Source organism: Nomascus leucogenys, chromosome 7b (assembly GCF_006542625.1).
Source record: "Nomascus leucogenys isolate Asia chromosome 7b, Asia_NLE_v1, whole genome shotgun sequence".
NCBI classification, from domain to species: domain Eukaryota; kingdom Metazoa; phylum Chordata; class Mammalia; order Primates; family Hylobatidae; genus Nomascus; species Nomascus leucogenys.
This window is the reverse complement of record NC_044387.1, coordinates 46,319,354-46,337,453: the sequence shown is the minus strand read 5'-3', so window position 1 is coordinate 46,337,453 and position 18,100 is coordinate 46,319,354. Positions and strand designations below refer to the sequence as shown.

The following is an 18,100-nucleotide window of genomic DNA, read 5'->3' as shown; positions in this document are numbered from 1 at the left end:
GCCACTGCGCCCGGCCTTATTTTTTTTTTTTTTTTTTTTTATTAATTTTTTTTGCACACAGAAACAATAAACATTTTCTAAAAATACATACAAACAAAAGGATGCGTATCAAACATATTAGGAAGGTTACACATGGGAAGTCGGGGAATAGAAATGGGGGGTGGGAGTTAAAATAAGGTAGAGAGGGACTTTATGTGAATCAGTGATAATAACTCAATCCTCTATTTGACATAGAAGAGGGAGAAGGAAGAGGAAGAAAAAGAAAGTGGGATAAAGGATCAGAAAGGGAGGAAAATAGAAAAAATTAGAGTATGACTCCAGGGTAGACCTGTTTTGTTGTCACTGAGTTGGTTGGTTGGTTTGTCTGTTGTATTTTTCATGTTTCGCCAAGTTGGCCAGACTGGTCTCGAACTCGTAGCCCGAAGTGATCAACCCGCCTCGCCCCCCAGAGTGCCGGGACCACAGGTGTGAGCCACCACGTCCAGCCCCCACATTGCTTCTGGCCTCCATGGTAGACCTCCCAGACGGAGCGGCCGGGCAGAGGCGCTCCTCACTTCTTCCCAGACATGGGGCGGCCGGGCAGAGGCGCTCCTCACTTCCCAGACGGGGCGGCCAGGCAGAGACGCTCCTCACTTCTTCCCAGACGATAGGTGGCCGGGCAGACGCGCCCCTCACTTCCCAGACAATGGGTGGCCGGGCAGAGGCGCTCCTCACTTCCCAGACGATGGGTGGCCGGGCAGAGGTGCTCCTCACTTCCCAGACGGGGCGGCCGGGCAGAGGCGCTCCTCACTTCCCAGACGGGGCGGCCAGGCCGAGGCGCTCCTCACTTCTTCCCGGACGGAGCGGCCGGGCAGAGGCGCTCCTCACTTCCCAGACGGTGGGTGGCCGGGCAGAGGCGCTCCTCACTTCCCAGACGGTGGGTGGCCGGGCAGAGGCGCTCCTCACTTCCCAGACGGTGGGTGGCCGGGCAGAGGCGCTCCTCATTTCCCAGACAGGATGGCCGAGCGCCCAGCCTTATTTTGTTATTATTTATTTTATTTTACTTTACTTTTTTGAAACGCAGTCTCGCGCTGTCCCCCAGGCTGGAGTGAAGTGGCACAATCTCGGTTCACTGCTCCCTCTGGCTCCTGGGTTCAAGTGATCCTCCTGCCTCAGCCTCCTGAGTAGCTGGAATTACAGGCCTGCGCTACCATGCCTGGCTAATTTTTGTATTTTTAGTAGAGACCGGGTTTCACCGTGTTGGCCAGGCTGGTCTTGAATTCCTGACCTCAAATGATCTGCCTGCCTCAGCCTCCCAAGTGCAGGGATTACAGCCATGAGCCACTGCACCCGACCTTATTTTATTATATTATTAGTATTATATTGAGACAGAGTCTCCCTCTGTTGCTCTGTTGCTGGAGTGCAGTGACATGATCATAATTCACTGCAGCCTTGATCTTCCAGGCTCAAGCCATCCTCCTACCTCAGCCTCCCAAGTAGTTGGGACCACAGGCATATGCCACTGCGCCTGGCTAATTGTTTTTATTTGCTTTTTGTAGACAGGGACTTGCTGGGTTTCACAGGCTGGCCTTAAACTCCTGGCCTCAAACAATCCTCCTGCTTCGGCCTCCCAAATTGCTGGGATGACAGACATGAGCCCTGCCGGGATGGGGCTTTGGCCTGTTAAATGTCACTGGAAATGTTTCCCCCTAGAATGTGCTCCTGGGTGACCTGAGCAATCGGATTAACAACTGTGGGTCCCACCAGCCTCCAGAGCTGCTAGTCGTGGCAGCAGGAGACTCAGCCTTGGGCTGGGGCACAGAGAGGCTGAATAGAGGGTGAATGAGCAGGCAGCGTATGAGAGGGACCAGCGTTTCTTGGTATTATACAAAAGCTAGTGGAGGTGGTGCTGGTTGGTGTGGGGTGGGCGACTGGCACAGTCAGGTGCCTGATGCCTGTTGGCCTCCTCGGAAAGGGAGGCTGGCAGTAGTGGGTTCTGGGACATGCAGGAGGGTGGCCTGGATTTGCCCTGCAGCACTGAGGTCTGCCTGTTCCCCACTGGGTCCTCCATTTGAGGCCCTGTCAGCATGGCCCTCGTCCCCATTGCTTCTTTTCCCCATGGGCCTCTGCAAGGTCACTGCCCACCCTCCACCCTACCTACCTGCCTGTGTGGTGGGCACTGAGAGCCAGGGAAGCAGATCCTCACTGCCGGGCAGCAGGCCATGTGCACATCCATCAGGGTGCCAGACCTTGTCCCCACACAGCCCTGGCTGGGGTCACTGCCGCTGCTGCTCTCTGCCTGTGGCTCTGGCCCATCTTTGCCCAGGCATTCTGTCTGAGTGGTTTTCTTGTGGTGCCTTTTTAAGATACCGCATGGAGTGAGGTTTGGGGCTTGCCTCAACTGGAGTCTCATTCTTAGAGAGGGAGTTTAGCCCGTTTCCATTTGGCCTTAGAACAGAAGGCCCTGTTGGTTCCTCTGAGAAGCCAGGGGAGGAGCCCTAGGCTGGAGAGGGGATTCCAGAGCGGGGTGGCTCTCAGAAGCAGAAGGTGGGCAGAGAGGACGGTGCACGCTGGGAGAGTTCTCGAAAGCATCAGCAGATGGGCCCAGAGTGCCTGGAAAGCTTCTGTCCTTCACAGATGGCACCATGCACTAAGAATAACCCATGCCAAGTCCAGGCTTTCTTCCTGTTTTGCAGAATTACCAGGTCGTTAGGCCAGGGGAACGTATGCTGGGATTCTGGGAAGAATTCCACCCGAACTGGTATTCTTAGAGGACAGGAAGCCCTTGGCTGTGGTGTGAAGAGGGCTCTCTCGTTCCATTCATATCTCATAGATCCTCTGGCCAGGCTCAGGGGTGCTGAGGGACTCTAGGAGTGTGGGGGGGATTTCCTCCCTGAAGAGGCCTGTGCTCTGTCCTTGCTGAGGCTGGTGGCATTTGCAGTCACATGGTGAGCTCACAGTGACTGTCCCCCTCCTACCTCCCTGGCAGGGTTGGCAAAGGCCACACCAAAGTCCCAAGTGATTTGTTCCCAGGCCTCCCTGCACAGAGGCTGTGCATGTTCCCTGGGCATTCACTCTAGCTGTCTGGGCTGCAGGGAGGGAGGATGCCTGGCCCGAATGGAGATGGCACTCTACTGGGGGTGGTAAGTGTTGACCATCACAAAGGTGACCTCTTTCGTCACATCTGTGTGAGAGGAGCTGGACTTTCTCAGATATGGATGAGCCTCACGATGCACATCCTTTCGTCCCTTGTGTGTCTACCAAGTCCCTATGTGCTCCGGGAGGCAGTGGTACAGGCCAGCCGCTCCATATGACCAGAGCACCAGTGCCTCACACTCCAGTGCATTTCCTTCCCAGGGTGCACCAGGACTCTTGTAAAGAGGGCATTCTCATGTAAGCAGTTGCTTTTTTTTTTTTTTTAATTTTTATTTTTTTGAGATGGAGTTTTACTCTTGTCTCTTAGGCTGGAGTGCAATGCCACGATCTCAGTTCACTGCAACCTCCACCTTGTGGGTTCAAGCAATTCTCCTGCTTCAGCCTCCTCGGTAGCTAAGATTATAGGTGCGCACCACCATGCCTGGCTAATTTTTTTTTTTTTTTTGAGATGGAGTCTTGCTCTGTTGCCCAGGCTGGAGTGCAGTGGCACGATCTTGGCTCACTACAACCTCCGCCTCCTGGGTTCAAGCAATTCTTCTGTCTCAGCCTCCTGAGTAGCTGGGACTACAGGCGCCCGCCACCATGCCAGGCTAATTTTTGTGTTTTTAATAGAGACAGGGTTTCACCATATTGGCCAGGCTGGTCTCGAACTCCTGACCTCGTGATCCACCCACCTTGGCCTCCCAAAGTGCTAGAATTACAGGTGTGATAATTTTTGTATTTTTAGTAAAGACGGGGTTTCACCATGTTGGCCAGGCTGGCCTCAAACTCCTGACCTCAGGTGATCCAACCGCCTCGGCTTCCCAAAGTGTTGGAATTACAGGCGTGAGCCACTTTGCCCAACCAGCAGTTGCTGTAAAATTTTTAAAAAGGATGTCACTTATACTACCCAGTCATTAAGACTTCCTGAGGCAGAAAGATCACTTTAGCACATGAGTTTTAGAATAGCCTGGGCAACATAGTGAGACCCCACCTCTCCAAAAAAATTTAAAAATTAGGGCCAGGCGTGGTGGCTCATGTCTGTAATCCCAGTACTTTGGGAGGCCAAGGTGGGTGGGTCACGAGATCAGGAGATTGAGACCATCCCGGCCAACATGGTGAAACCCCATCTCTACTAAAAATACAAAAATTAGCTGGGTGTGATGGCGCGCACCTCTAGTCCCAGCTATTTGAGAGGCTGAGGCAGGAGAATCGCTTGAACCTGGGAGGCAGAGGCTGCAGTGAGCTGAGATTGCGCCACTGCACTCCAGCCTGGGTGACAGATCGAGACTCCGTCTCAAAAAAAAAATTAGCCGGGTGTGGTGGTATGCAGCTGTAATCTTAGCTACTTGGGAGGCTGAGGTAGGAGGATGGCTTGAGCCCAGGAGTTCGAGGCTGCAGTGAGCTATGATCACACGACTGCACCGGAGCGACAGAGTGGAGGTGATGTGCTTCCTCCAGTAGCCGTGAGAACAACGCTTCTTTTCTTGTCTTGGCTCAGGAACCTCACCACCATGCCATGTTGCCCTGCTGTGCTGTGCTGGTGTCATAGGTCGGCGGCAGGACATTTGCCCACCTCACAGGCCCTGCTTTCAGTCTTGGAGTATGGCTCCTCTCGACTGCTGCCCACACGGCCTCCTGTGGTCAGCCTGGGCTATGTATCTGGGCTCTTCCATCCCTGTGGTCCTGGTGAGGCCTCGCCATATGTGCCTGTGTCATGCCAGTTGCTTTCAAGATTATGTTTCTAGTAGGACCACATGTGAGCACAGTGACCACCATGGCCAGGAGGAAGCTGGCTGCCCATCACCAGCTTGCCCAGGGACCTCTTGCACCCTGGCGGGGATCAGCAGATCCTGCTGTGGGAGAGCAGAAGGCAGCATGCTGACTTCCAGGAGTGTCCACAGCATGGCTGGGCAGAGCAGAGCTACAAATGAACAGATCCAGTGCCGAGGCCATCCTGGCTCTTTCGGGGGCTGCCAGGCCGTGGGTCAAGGTCCAGCAGGCCCACTTGATCCCAGCATCCCACATGTGCCTGCTCGGGGTGGCCAGCTCACTGCTTCTTCACCCGTAGCCCAATCAGCAGGTGCCCCACCATGAGCCCCTCCAGGCTCACCTTGCCCATCCCCGCCATGTGACCTGGGACTCTTGGTGGGATGAGATCACAGCTGCAGAGCACACAGCACTGGGAGGAGCTCATCAGCATCTTCCCACGTGTGGTGCCCTGGCCCAGCCTCCTTCCGGTTGGGGTTGGACCCGCCCTGGCAGCCGGGTTTTGCGGCGCCTGCCCCACCCGCCCTGTAACCTACTTGCCCAACTGCTATCCCGGTGGCCGTGAGGCCAGGTGATGGGATGGGGGGGCATAAGCATTTTCCGCCTGGAGAGGATGGGCGTGTGGCCATCTGACTGCTTCTGCAAGCCTGGTGGTTGTGTGCAGGCTGCCCTGGTGGTCTTAGCCCCTTGGGGCAGGCGGGGTCCTGTGCAGGATGCAGAGACTGCATGTGGCTTCCTGCAGATGTTCAGATGCCTCTGGGCTGTGGCCTCTGAGACCCAGAGCAAGGCTGCTGGCTGGACCCCAGACCCTCCTCCCTGCCTCTTCCTCCAGCTGCTCTTTGTGGTCTGGCTTTGGCCGCCTGGGCCTCAAGGCCAACCCTGCATGGCTTTGACCACTCTGGCCTTCTTGGACTGCCAAGGACATGCTGAGAGTTCGTTGGGCTTGGCCCAAGTGCTGAGCCCAGGGCAGGGGTGGGGACAGGCAGGGTGGGGCCTCACCTGGAAAGCCAGGCATGATTCTCCCTGGGACACCAACCCTCCTATAGAGTTGGCCAACTCGGGCACCCTTGAGGGCGAGCTCTGTGTGGCACAAGAGATGCCCTGAGGAGCCCAGCCTCACCTGGTGTGATGGGACCTGTGGAAGTTGTGGGAAGTGGTCCTGGCCGCCCATGTACCCACCTGCCCTGCGCCCAGATCAAGATGTGGTGACCAAAAGGACAAGGACTATATCCATGGCTCCCTCCCAGAGCCTGGCAAGTCAGCAGGCATGAGAGGGTGTTGGAATGCTGTGGTGGGCCTGTGTGGGGGCCTTGTAGGACCTAGGGAACCTGCAGGGCTTGGCTTAGGGAGCACACAGGGGCCCAAGCAAAGGCAAGGTCACAGGTTGGGGGAGGTGAAGCTGGCAGGGGGAGGGGGAGACCTGCTGGCTAGAGCTGGGTTGGGGGCCAGTGGGCAGTGGGCCTGGCTCGAGCAGGGGGCGAGGGATTGGAGAGAAAGGCAGTTCCTGATGGTCCCCTCCCCAGGGGCTGGCTTTCCTCTGGTCCTTCCCTCCCAATGACCGCGTCTTCGTCGAGGCCACAGCCCTTGGCTCTGTGCCCACACCTCCAGTGCCAGGCTGTCCGGAGATCTGTTGATGGCCTTCCCTTGGACCATATAGCCTTCCCTGCCACAGGTGCCTGGAGGGCTGGTCTGCTGCCCCTGCACCCTGGCCAGCTAGGATGGTGGGGTCCTGCAGCTGAACTGGGGGTGCCTTTCTGTCTGTCCTATGTGTATCAGTGGCCAGAACTGTCCTCATCCATGGCCTTGCCAGCAGCTAGGCGTGCAGCCCAGGGAGGGCTGAGGTTGGCTGAAGTTGAGACCAACGGCCTTCTCTAACACCCCAGAGAAGCATGTCCCTGGTGAGCAGGCCTTGGGCAGCCCTGGGCTCCAGGCCAGTGGGATTCCAGTAGAGACCAGCTGGCAGGGCTTCTCCAGTGACTACAGCCAGGGGTTCTCATGTGCAGGAAAGACCAGCGCCTCCAGAGTGAAGGGACTTGTGTCTTCTGGCCACATGGTGAGTGCTGGGCCCACCCCATCAGTGGCACCTAGCAGGTGGACACCTGGGTGCACCCCCAAAGCCCAGCGTGCTCCCCATCTTCCTGCATTTCATTCAGGATGGTTCTGCATCATCAGCTGCACCTGATCTGCTCTTAAACCCACAGCTGAGCTTTAATGTGCAGTCACTGAAGCTTTCATTTCTGAAATAGCTTCCTAAGAGTTCTTTTGGCCAGGCATGGTGGCTCATGCCTATAATCCTAACACTTTGGGAGGCCGAGGTGGGTGGATCACCTGAGGTCAGGAGTTGGAGACCAGCCTGACCAACATGGAGAAACCCCGTCTCTACTAAAAATACAAAATTAGCTGGGCGTGGTGGCGCATGCCTGTAATCCCAGCTACTCGGGAGGCTGAGGCAGGAGAATCGCTTGAACTTGGGAGGCGGGGGTTGTGGTGAGCCGAGATTATGCCAGCCAGCCTGGGCAACAAGAGCAAAAAAAAAACGAGTTCCTTTTGCTGCTTTGTAAACCAGTTTGCTCTTCATCACTTCGTTTTCCCTGCAGACATTTCTGAGCTGTCTGTTTTCTTTCTGCCATCAGAGCATGGTTGGTTGATGATGCATGTACGGTTATCTTTCTGCTGGTTCTCGCTCATGTTGCTTCTTTCATTATGTGGTTCTTTCTGACTATGTACTGCTTCTGGTCTTTGAAAAATGATTTTGAGACTTCTTTGAAGTGTAGGATGAAGGTATATTTCTCTAGAGAGAACTTCAGGCACAGGGGCACTACGAGTGCTGGAGCCCCTTAAAACTGTGCTTGGCTTGTGGGTCCTTGTACCCCCAGTGTGGACCTGGACGACTGGCTGTGCCACAGCTTCTCAGGAACTTTCCCTCACTTTTGTGCAATGTCCCCATGACCCCTGGGGGTGGCTGTGGCTGTAGTTCATCTCTCCCTGAGCATTGCTCTTTGGAGTCCCAGTCTAACTTAGGGGAGAGTCTTCTGTTAGGTTCTCCATCCTGTGAGGGTGACTGGACCTTGTCTTCTGTCTCCTTCGCCCCCAAGGCCACCAGAGCATGAGCCCCAATGTGTTCAGTGGGCAAACGCTCTCAGGCAGGATTGGCCACTGTGTTCTGCTGTCCTCTGTGGGCCACGCTCTCCGAAGTGTTGGCCAAATGCTGCATGAGCTCATCAGCTCCTGGCAATTTTTAAGATGTTTTCATATTTTATCGAGCATCTTGAGTTGTTTTTACCAAAAGGATTGGCCCTAGTAGCCTGCCCACCCTCGGATGATGGCCCCCTGTGGGCGCTTCCAGGGCATCCGGCAAGGGGACCCAACCCACTTCCAGCCCCCCAGTCTGCTTCCCACAGGGCTCCCTTATAACGACACACCCTTCAGCTTCCCATCCTATGCAGAGTGGTGGCCAGCAGACCATCTCAAATGGCTGCCCATCCCCCCCACCCAGTGGATGTGCATGTGGCGCTCATTGCTATCCCAACACTTCAACTGCACAGCCACCAGCTCCTCACTGGAGCAGATGGTCCCCAGTGGCCATCCCTGATGCCCGTGTCTGTGGAGGTACATACACTGAGCCCTCTTCACCTCCGTCCCCACTCATTAGACTTTTCTCAGAGGAATCTTTTTGGGTCTCTTCAGTATTTGAACAGCTTCTTAGCTATCCCATGTCCCAGCTGTGAGTACTGGCTCTGCCCTGGAGCCATGTCACTAAATCATTGCACATGTGCACATTTCAGGGAACTTGGGTGTCACCCTTGGGTGGCTTCGGAGTCTAATCTCCGTTCTGCACTCATTTGCATTGTGGAAAACTGCCTGCTCTGGGCCCCAGAGGTCCCTGGTTGGGGACGAGGTGTATGCTAAGTGTGCAGTCACCTAGCGTGTCCCTGGCACGTGTCCATGCCAGCTGCTGTGGTTGTGTGGGGCCCTCGGGTCCTGTGGGATGGCGAGTGTGTGTGCTGACCGGGGCCTGTAGGGCGTGCATCCCAGGTGAGTGGGCCATGCTGTCCTGCCTGGCAGGATGGAGGCGGAGGCAGGGCTGCCTCCACTGGTGGCGTGTGGGGTGGGGTTGGTGCTTTTGCAGGGGAGGAGATGTGCATGTGGGGGACGGTCTTGAAGGAAAAATGTATACAGTGGTCTATTTCCAAGACAAAGTGTCTTAAATTGGCTTAGGTCAGCAAACTACAGAAGAAACAGTATATACTAGGCCCCTGTTTGGATAGCTGATGCGTGCTTGTCAGCCTCCTCTTTCCCCCCACTTAGTTGCCTTCACCCGAACCAAAGAAGTTTAGTCTAAGCTAAAAGTTTACTAGCCTGCGAAATAGCTCGTTTTGTCTGTTCTTATCAGCCTGCCTGCTACTTAGGTCGTAAGTTAAATACTTAAAAAGTCCCTGAGCTAACTAGAACTGCAATGCATTGTGGGCTGCAACAAAATACAGCAAGACAACCCCCCAAAAAAAACACCTGAAGCCCCTACCCAACAATTAATAGGCGATGTCCAGGAAAATTGTGACCCCATAGTACTTGGCCTATGAGGAACTGGGGGAGGGACCTGCGCACTAGGGGATAAATTGCTTGTCAAAACTGTGCTGGGTGTGCCTGTCTGACACCCGATCTTGCAAGACTGTCATTAAAAGTGTTACTTTCGCTGTTCTCTGGGTCTCTGAGTTCATTCTTTAGATTTGGATGGGTAAGTCTGTTTCTCACAGTGTGGCTCCTGCCCTCACTTCTGCTGCCCACCCTGCGGCCCCCTCAGCACCCCAGCTCAGTGTATCCGGGCCTTAAGACTACCATGGTGCTAATGGGATGCTTTTGTTCAGGGCTGGTGTTGCAGGTGGTGGAGAGACAGTCTGGCCAGTGCTGATGAGTGCGTGGGTTTGGGAGGTGTTTGTGTGGCGATGGCCAGGAGTGTGGTGTCCAGTTCCCCCACACCCAGCAAATGGTACAGGCACCACAGAGGTGGCTCTGTCTGTTCTGGCCTGTTGCAGGTTCGGAGGGCAGCCCTGAGTGTCTGCCATCCACTCAACTCAGTGTTTTCCTTTTCCCGCAGACCTTGCGACCTGTGTCAGCAGAGCCGCCCTGCACCACCATGTGCATCATCTTCTTTAAGTTTGATCCTCGCCCTGTTTCCAAAAACGCATACAGGTAACCCCCTCGCTGTGCATCTGCTGCACCCTGCAGGGTCCCGGGTGCCCAGCCAGTTCTCATGCCACCCGAGCTGCTGTGTGCAGGAAGGTGTGTGGGCCAGGCCAGGGCTGCACAGGCCTGGCACTGCCATCCAGGACAGGGTCACTCAGTGTGGGATGCTGTCAGAATGCCTCTCAGGGTGGGGACTCCAGTCAATATACAAAGACGTGAAGACTCAGTCACAGAAGGCAGCTATAGGTAGGACAGAGGAGTGACATGGGTCCAGGCGGGCTGCAGTTCTATGGGCTTTGAGGAGGGTCGGGCGGCAGAACTGCGACAACGGTGTCAGTGAGTGAGAGCCAGCTTGGGCTGGCGGGTCGCAGCTGCTGGTGAGTAGTCGAAGTGGCGGCCAGGCTAGGGGTCTGTGTGTTGGTCCTGAGCTGAAGAAAAAGAACCTGGGGAAGAGGGGATGCTGAGGACCAGCCAAAGAGTCAGGAAACCGAGGCCAGAAGCCACCCCTGACCCTGGACTCAGGACGGCCACACCTCCATTCCCCAGGACACCCCAGCATTTATCCACATGGAGAACGAGGCAGAGATGTCACCCACACCCAAAATGAAACTTGTAACCACTCTCTAATGCCACTGCTTGGGAAGTTTTCATCATTTTAAAATCTGTACCAGAAATGATTTGAACCATTTCAAGAGAGTCTCAGATTTGAGTCACTGCAAAGTTGCATAGACACCATGCTGCTTGACTTCAAGGCTGAGTGAAGTCATTTCAGGCCAAGGAATCAGGAAGGAAGGGTGTCTGGTGTTTTCCCTTTTGCAGTTGAGTGAGTGGCAGGGCCAGGCCAGGGTCCAAGCAGCAGACAGCATGCTGCAGGGAAGGTGGAAGAAATGTTAAGAAAGAACTATTGACTGCTACAGGGACTGGAGTAGTGTTGGGCTGGCTAGTGAGAGAACAGAACTCTAAAGAATGTAGGGGCCGGCCGGGCACGGTGGCTCACGCCTGTAATCCCAGCACTTTGGGAGGCCAAGGTGGGCGGATCACAAGGTCAGGAGATCCCGACCATCCTGGCTAACATGTCTCTACTAAAAACACACAAAAAAATTAGCTGGCCATGGTGGCGGGCGCCTGTAGTCCCAGCTACTTGGGAGGCTGAGGCAAGAGAATGGCATGAACCCGGGAGGCAGAGCTTGCAGTGAGCCGAGATTGCGCCACTGCACTCCAGCATGGGCAACAGAGCGAGACTGCATCTCAAGAAAAAAAAAAAAAAAAAAAGATTAAGGTAAAATAAGGTCATGTGGGTAGGCCCTAATCAATATGATGGGTGACTCAGATACGCACAGGGGAAGCTGGTGTGTATACAGAGATAGAAGCAGTCGTCTGCATACCGAGAAGACCCTCAAAAAGAGCCAGCCCTGCTGACGCCTTGATCTTCGATCTCCAGCATCCAATGCCATGAGACAATAGTGTCTGTTGTTGCAGCCGCCTGGTCTGTGGTGCATAGTTACGGCAGCCCCAGAAAACTAGCACGCTGAGGAGAGCCGGCCAGCTCTGTATGCATTTCAGGGCTGCCTCCTGCAGGCTGGTGAAGAGACTCAACCCACCCCGAGTGCTCCCATCTCTGGGAAGGAAGCTTGATGGCCGGCCTGCGGGTGCTGGTCAGTGCCACCCAGCCTCCTGGGTGGAGAGGAGGAGGGTTGACATGGGCCCCTCTTGCTTTCATTCAGAACCTGTGTGTTGCTGCCAGGACCTGTCCTGCGAGTCCTGCCATTCCAGTTGGCCTCAGGATTTCTCTGGACTATTTTCCGAAGCCCTAAGCCAAAGAAGAAATGTGCCACCTCTGGGTGACTGAGCAAATGTGCGCTGTGTTTTCCTGACTTCATGGGAGGGTGCTTCTGGTGGCTGCTTCTGCTCTGGCTGTGGGGTGTCCAGCCAGGGGAAGGGCACGCTGCAGGCTGGGAGCACAGGCGCTTCTATGGAGCCCCTGACAGCACCTCTGCAGCACTTTGGGAGGCCTCGTACAGGTACCCAGCTAGGCTGGGCTGGACTCCTCACCTGTGGACTGGGGTAAAAAGTAGGGTGCTTTAGGCCACTATGTTATTATTATTATTATTATTATTATTATTATTTTAGAGACAGGATCTTGTCTGTTGCCCAGGCTGGAGTACAGTGGTGTGATCATAGCTTACTGCAGCCTCAAACTCCCTGGCTCAAGCGATCCTCCCACTTCAGCATGCCTAAGTAACTGGGACTACACCATGCCCGGCTAATTTTTTTTTTGGTAGAGACAAGGTCTCACTATGTTGTCCAGGGTGGTCTCGAAATCCTGGGCCCAAGTGATCCTCCTGCCTCAGCCTCCCAAAATGCTGGGATTACAGGCGTGAGCCACCATGCCCAACCTCGGCCACTGTATTTGGTAATTTGATACCCATCACAGAAAACCAAGACCCTGCAGCAAGATAACACAGTCACTTCATGATGTCACCCTATCTCTTTCAAAACTGCCTGTTTACAGCCGGGTGCGGTGGCTCACGCCTGTAATCCCAGCACTTTGGGAGGCCGAGGTGGGTGGATCACTTGAAGTCAGGAGTTCGAGACCAGCCTGGCCAACATGGTGAAACCCCGTCTCTACTAAAAATACAAAAATTAGCCTGGCATGGTGGCACACACCTGTAATCCCAGCTATTAGGGAGGCTAAGGCAGGAGAATTGCTTGAGCCTGGGAGGCAGAGGTTGCAGTGAACTGAGATAGTGCCACTGCACTCCAGCCTGGGTGACAGAGTGAGACTCCATCTCAAAAAAAAAAACAAACAAAAAAAACCTGCCTGTTTATAGCCCCATGCAATGCCACTTGCTGGCTTCAGCCTAGAGTGGCTGCAGGACAAGCTGTTACTCCATGGGGCAGCTTCCATGGGGTCACCACTGAGGGTTTGATCACTGGATCTCAGGCCAGAGTACCTCCTATCTATCTGTCACCAAACTGTCCCCCAGACAGTGCACACACTCACCCCCCGACAGAACACATTCATCCCCTGAGATGATGCACATACCCCCCAGACAGTGCACGCACTCACCCTGCCTAGCAGCGAGGGTGTCAGGTGGTGATGGATAATTAGTGGTTTCAGTTATTGGAACAAAATAAAGCCGAGGTGACTTGCCATTCTCAGGGACCTTGCTGTGGTGAGTGCATCCCTGTCTCTCTGGACATGGGGCGCAGATAGGCTTCTATCCATGTGCAGCCCCACCAGTGATGACTGAGAGAGCTACTTCCTCCTCCCTTTGGGGCTTGATCTGGGTGCTCAGCATGCTGGCTCATCCCTGAATTATGTATTCAATGAAATCCCTGGCAAACCACCAGCAATTCAGCTAAACAGTGACTGCTGGGACAAAAATAACCTGGTAATTAATGTTCCTGAGTTATTAGGCAAACATATATAATTGCTCCTTGTTTAAAAACAGACAGCTGAACATCTTAGGACAAAAGTCCATGCCCAGTCAGCTTTTCTTCTTACTTTTCTCCCCTTTATTTTCCCTTTGTAAGAGCATTATGTCAGAATCAGCACCCGAAGCCAACAGCCCCAGCCTGGTTTGGGGTTGGACTGGGATGAGGTGTCCCTGGCTCTCCCAACCCCTGTTCACCTGCAGGGCTCTGGGACGTGGAAGCAGAGGAGGAAGGTATTTAAGAGAGAATGCTGAGCAGAACCACATGGAGCTTGACGCCACCCATAAGGTGGAGGAGCTCTCATCCCAGACCCTGGCACGTCCCCATCATAGCACTCAGGGACTGCGGTGTTCCCCCTTCTCCTGCCTGCTGGCCAGGACACAACCAATGGGCACCTTCTACAGGACTGGCCCATCCAGGTCTGGGGCAAGTGCACTGCCTTCTACTAGCACTGTCCAGCCCAGGGAAGGTGGGCTCTGCTGCCATCCCTGCTGCAGAGGTTGCGGGGCACTTCTGCCCAGAAGGGACATGGAGACTTGGGCCGGGTCTGAGTTGAAACATGGCAGTTAGAGGTACAAAGGCTGAGGCTCATCAGGGACAGAGACCACCTCCCCCTACCCCAGGCAGCACATCCCCGAGATCTGGTGCAGCCCTGGGGCCAGCTGGGCGTCCGAGCAGGCTGAATGGGGCACCCTGGAGGTGGTGAGGCTTCCATAGCAGACCTCAAGGGCTCTAGGGCATGGCACAGTCCCTGGCAACGACCAAAAGCATTTCCCCAGTTCTGCGGGCAAGAAGCTTCAGGGGCAGGCGCTGAGTGGGGGGCACACATGTGCATACAGGCGTGAATGCCTCCAAGGGCATGAGTGGTGGGTACGAGCACCACATTCTTTTTGGTTTGAAATGGAGTCTCGCTCTGTTGCCCAGGCTGGAGTGCAGTGGCACAATCTCAGCTCACTGCAACCTCCGCCTCCTGGGTTCAAGCAATTCTCTACCTCAACCTCCCGAGCAGCTGGGATTACAGGTGCCCGCCACCACACCTGGCTAATTTTTTGTATTTTTAGTAGAGACGGGGTTTTACCGTGTTAGCCGGGATGGTCTCGATCTCTTGACCTCGTGATCCTCTCACCTTGGCCTCCCAAAGTGCTGGGATTACAGGCATGAGCCACCACACCCAACTATGAGCACCACTTTCACTCCCAATTTTATGAATGTCTGTTATTTCACATTTAATCAGGAGCAAATGTTGTTTTATGAAATTGATGTGCAATGATCAATATGGAAATTATTTTTAAACACTCGTCAGGATCTCACCACTGCAACTTGGTTTCAGACTCACAGTGTGATGGCAGGACAGCCGAGCTCTGCTCCTTGGAGCTGCCTCTCTGGCACAAGTGCTCAAGGGGTCTTCAGCCATCGCTTTTTTTTTTTTTTTTTTAGAGACAGGGCTTCTCTGTTCCCCAGGTTGGAGTGCAATGGTGCAGTCACAGCTCACTGCAGCCTCAAATTCCTGGGCTCAAATGATCCTGCTGCCTCAGCCTCCCAAGTAGTTGGGAATACAGGCATGCACCACCACACCTGACTAATTTTTGTATTTTTTTTTTGTAGACATGGGGTCTTACTTTCTTGCCCAAGCTGGTCTCAAAACTCCTAGGCTCAAGTGATCCTCCCACTTTGGCCTCCCAAACTGCTGGGATTACAGGTGTCATCCACTGTGCCTGGCCCAGCCATCACTTCTTAGACCCTCAGGTCTAACGGACATTGCAGGAACTGACCCCTTCCACTCAGTCACCACTATGTCCTTATTTGTTTTCTTCTAATGTCCAAGCTGGGACTTGAAAGTCAGTTTTCTTTCCTCAAGACCAGGGCTCTTAAAGTTTAGATGTCTCTCCTAATTGCAAAAGAAATATTTATTTGATTAGGCTTGGTGTGGTGGCTCACACCTGTAATCCCAGTACTTGGGGAGGCCGAGGAAGGTAGATCATTTGAGGTCAGGAGTTCAAGACCAGCTTGGCCAACATGGTGAAACCCCATCTCTACTAAAAATACAAAAAATTAGCTGGGTGTGGTGGCGGGTGCCTTTAATCCCAGCTACTCAGGAGGCTGAGGGGGGAGAAGCTTGAACCCGGGAGGTGGGAGTTGCAGTGAGCCGATATCATGCCACTGCACTGTAGCCTGGGTGACACAGAGAGACTCCATTTCAAAAAATAAAAATAAATAAAAATGGAAATATTTGTTTGATTCATAATGCAAAAAAACTAGTAAAACAGTGAAGTTCCCATTCACTCCCAACCAACCCCAGAAATTAACTCCAAAAGACACAGAATGGAGCAGCCCTCAGAGGCCCACATGCTGTGCCTTTCAATCTGTATCCTTGAGCTCACACTTCCAGGAGCCCACGGATTTGTTGTGGGTGTTCCCAGGGCTGGGGACAGATGGACAGAAGGAAGGACAGCCCCCTACCCTCCAGCCTGGGCTCCCGGCATGGAGCCCAGGCTCCATGGTGCCCCTGAGGGCCTGGCAGACCCGTCGCCCACCATTGAATGGTGTGGATGTGTGTCCCTGCCCAGCATCCTCCTGTTTCCTGTGCGGTCCCGGCTGCAGGCTCCCGAGAGCTCATCTGGAGCCACTGTGCTCCTTCCTCCAGTGCGGGTGCAGCAGGACTGCTGGCATCCTGCCCTCTCTGAGACTGGCCCTTATTGCCACTGAGGCCAGTTTTGTGTATGAAGAGAGAAAAAGACTTGGCTCACTCGTTTCCATTTGAAGCCGTCAGTGATGCTTTCCTCTTGCAGGCTCATCTTGGCGGCCAACAGGGACGAATTCTACAGCCGACCCTCCAAGTTAGCTGACTTCTGGGGGAACAACAACGAGATCCTCAGTGGTGAGTCTTCCTGCGTGCTCGGCGGTGGCTGCGCCTTGTTGCTTCCCTAGCCCCTGCGTGGCCCGAGTGACCCTAACTGAGTGGTGCTGCTTCAAAGTGTGATGGCGGGGTATAGAGGTGGAACTGATGGAGCTCGTGGTCAGGGCCAGCCCCAGCACCTGGCATCGCCAGAGCTGCCCACCCAGCACTGTCTGCGTGGCTTCCTGTGCCATGTGTCTGCATGGGGGCCCCATCATGAGAAAGGATCAGTTGGTTTTATTTGGATCCCTCCTTTTTGCTGAGGGCATGTGGGTGGATTTGTGTGATGTACAGATCCACACTCAGTCACTTTGTGAAGCAACCCAGTCATGAGTGTGTGCATGCGTGTGTATGCATGCATGTGCGTGCCTGTGTTTGTGTTTCTGTTTGTATATGAGCACCCTTGCTTCAGGGATGGCGGGGCTGAGTTTGGGGAGCTGGTGGTGCTGAAGCCCCGTCACCTGCACCATGCCTATGTTGCATGAGGTGTACTCATTTAGGGCAGAAGTAGGGGTGAGAACCAGGTCCTCCCCTCCAAAGATACCAGCCTCATTGAAGTCCTGTTGGACAGGAAGCAGTTCTGCCCATGGGGTGGTGGGAGTCTACCTGGAAGGTGTGCATAGACGGCTGGTGAGGCCACGGGTTACTCTGCCTGTGTACCAGGCGCCAAGTGGGCCCGAGGCATCCTGGCATGCTCCAGGGTGCCCACTCAGGCCAGATGTGTGACCTTGTGGGCCCACGGAGGCTGTGCGTGCCTTGTGCTGCCTCCCAGGCCGGGAGGGCAGGTGTTGGGATTATAGGTGTGAACCCAATACTTAAGGAGGCTGAGGCAGGAGGATTACTTGAGCCCAGGAGTTCAAGACCAGTCTGGGCAACATGGTAAAACCCTGTCTCTACAAAAAAAAATAGAAAAATTAGCCAGGCATGGTGGCATGTGCCTGTGGCCCCAGCTACTCAGGAGGCTGAGGCTAGAGAATTGCCTGAGCCCGGAAAGCAGAGGTTTCAGTGAGCTGAGATTGTGCCATTGCACTCCAGCATGGGTGACAGAGCGAGACCCTGTCTCAATCAATCAATCAAATAAAAGCTCAGCTGTGGAGTTTTGTGAGGACTCCTGTGTAGGCCTGTGTCCTGGCAGTAGTGTGAGAATGCTGCTGAGGCTGGGTTGTCCTGGCACTGTGTGGGAGGAGGATGGGTGCATGGAGACTGAGGCAGGGTGGTCCTAGGCCTGCTGGTATAGGAGGATGCAGTGGGCGCAGGGCTGGTCAGGATGGGTGGGTGAAGGCACAAGACCGATGTCCTTGGAAGGTGGAAGGTTTTTGTAGATGAAGACGTGGCAGCTCAGAGGATTACCCTCCTCTGGCTCCTTGACTATTGTGCCCTCCTGGGCTCCATCCCACCCTGGCACCCAGGTCTGTCAGCTGCCTCTGAACTAGTGCCAACCCCAGAAGCTCCAGTCTTGTGGAATTGTTCACCCCATGGTGTTTTGATGGTGGCAGCTGGTGCACGGATGTACACGGGCTTCTGCCAAGTGTCGGGGTGACCATATCACTAAGGCCCACATCCTTTCACTCTCTGGTGTCACCAGATTGTGTGCAAAAGTTTAGGACGGTGGTTCTCCAGGTGTGGTCCTTGGGCCTGTAGCACCAGCTTTACTTGAGAACTTGTTAGAAATGAAATCACCCTGGGGCAGTGACTCAC

At 54.3% G+C, this 18,100-nt stretch overlaps 1 protein-coding gene across 14 annotated transcripts in view; it reads left to right on the top strand.

The window, feature by feature from the left end:
• Window positions 1–18,100, top strand: part of TANGO2 (transport and golgi organization 2 homolog) — a 52,504-nt gene that overhangs the window by 13,057 nt on the left and 21,347 nt on the right. For 11 of the 14 annotated variants that reach the window (XM_030815833.1, XM_030815841.1, XM_030815836.1 and 8 more), the window contains exons 2-3: window positions 9,980–10,074; window positions 16,296–16,384. In XM_030815833.1, coding sequence (XP_030671693.1) covers window positions 10,019–10,074; window positions 16,296–16,384 — 145 coding nt within the window. In that variant the 5' untranslated portion in view covers window positions 9,980–10,018. Of the gene's footprint in view, window positions 1–9,979; window positions 10,315–16,295; window positions 16,385–18,100 lie in introns of those variants that run through there. The other 3 variants (XM_030815842.1, XM_030815830.1, XM_030815838.1) reach the window with 2 other exon arrangements.